The sequence below is a fragment of the Rhinopithecus bieti genome, unplaced genomic scaffold, assembly GCF_001698545.2.
Source record: "Rhinopithecus bieti isolate Rb0 unplaced genomic scaffold, ASM169854v2 scaffold_34024, whole genome shotgun sequence".
Classification (NCBI taxonomy): domain Eukaryota; kingdom Metazoa; phylum Chordata; class Mammalia; order Primates; family Cercopithecidae; genus Rhinopithecus; species Rhinopithecus bieti.
Window position 1 is genome coordinate 1 of NW_016814330.1, and position 1,391 is coordinate 1,391.

General features: G+C 50.8%; 1 protein-coding gene across 1 annotated transcript; it reads left to right on the forward strand.

Moving 5' to 3' along the window:
* The first annotated feature begins 293 nt into the window (after positions 1 to 293).
* On the forward strand, positions 294 to 1,124 carry LOC108514059 (ATP-citrate synthase-like). The gene is made up of 2 exons (XM_017850083.1): positions 294 to 629; positions 829 to 1,124. The coding sequence occupies exons 1-2, from the start codon at positions 510 to 512 to the stop codon at positions 1,003 to 1,005; spliced, it is 297 nt and encodes a 98-aa protein (XP_017705572.1). The 5' UTR covers positions 294 to 509; the 3' UTR covers positions 1,006 to 1,124.
* The last annotated feature ends 267 nt before the right edge of the window (positions 1,125 to 1,391 follow it).

A 1,391-nucleotide genomic window follows, 5' to 3' on the forward strand; every position in this document is an offset into this window, starting at 1 on the left:
TTCAAACTCTATTTTACAAACAGTATTTGGGGCCGGGCATGGTGGCTCATGCCTGTATGTAATCCCAGCACTTTGGGAGGCCAAGGTGGGCAGATCACTTGAGGCCAGGAGTTCAAGACCAGCCTGGCCAACATAGCAAAATCTTATCTCTACTAAAAATACTAAAATTAGACTGGCATGGTGGTGCATACCTGTAGTCCCAGCTTCTTGGGAGGTTGAGGCAGGCAAATTGCTTGAACCTAGGAGGTGGAGGTTGCAGTGAGCCAAGATTGTACTACTGCACTCCAGCCTGGGCGACAGAATGAGACTCTGTCTAAAGAAAAGAATCAGGAGGTTTTGCCTGAGAGTTGTGTGGTAGTATTAGACTTGGATTGGCAGTTACCCATCTTGGATTTGAATGACTTGTTTAGAGAGATGGGAGAAAGTAGGAGCGTGGTCTTGTGGACCATCTCCTGGCTTTCATTCCCCCGGCTTCCAGGTTGCCTAAGTACTCTTGCCAGTTCATTGAGATGTGTCTGATGGTAACAGCTGATCATGGGCCAGCTGTCTCTGGAGCCCACAACACCATCATTTGTGCGCGAGCTGGGAAAGACCTGGTCTCCAGCCTCACCTCGGGGCTGCTCACCATCGTAAGTACTGTCATCCTGGGAGGTAAACAGTGGGGACACTGGGCCTTGGCCTCATGCTGCTTTGCCACAGCAGGGCCCTAGAAGGAGCCCCTGAGTGTAAAACCCAGTGTTCAGGCCCATTCAGAACACACTGGGTTGGTTTGCCCAGCTGAAGGAAACTCTTAAAGCTCAAGGCAACATGCACTTGTTTCTCCTGCAGGGGGATCGGTTTGGGGGTGCCTTGGATGCAGCTGCCAAGATGTTCAGTAAAGCCTTTGACAGTGGCATTATCCCCATGGAGTTTGTGAACAAGATGAAGAAGGAAGGGAAACTGATCATGGGCATTGGTCACCGAGTGAAGTCGGTGAGTTGTTACTCTCCTAAAAAAGTAGGATAGAGGCCGGGCGCAGTGGCTCATGCCTGTAATCCCAGCACTTTGGGAGGCCAAGGCGAGTGGATCACCTGAGGTTGGGAGTTGGAGACCAGCCTGACCAACATGGAGAAACCCCTTCTCTATCAAAAATACAAAAAAATTAGCCGGGCATGGTGGTGCATGCCTGTAATCCCAGCTACTTAGGAGGCTGAGGTAGGAGAATTGCTTGAACCTGGGAAGTGGAGGTTGTGGTGAGCCGAGATCACGCTATTGCACTCCAGCCTGGGCAACAAGAGCGAAATTCTATCTCAAACAACAACAACAAAGTGGGATGGATCTGCTGGGTGGGTGGTGATAGGGGACATTAATTTATTTGGGAGGCCGGGCGCGGTGGCTCAAGCCTGTAATCC

Coding starts and splice junctions, on each gene's coding strand:
- LOC108514059 (XM_017850083.1), top strand. CDS start 510: ATGTGTCTGATGGTAACAGCTGATCATGGGCCAGCTGTCTCTGGAGCC. Junction 630..828: donor CCTCGGGGCTGCTCACCATC/GTAAGTACTGTC, acceptor TTTCTCCTGCAG/GGGGATCGGTTTGGGGGTGC.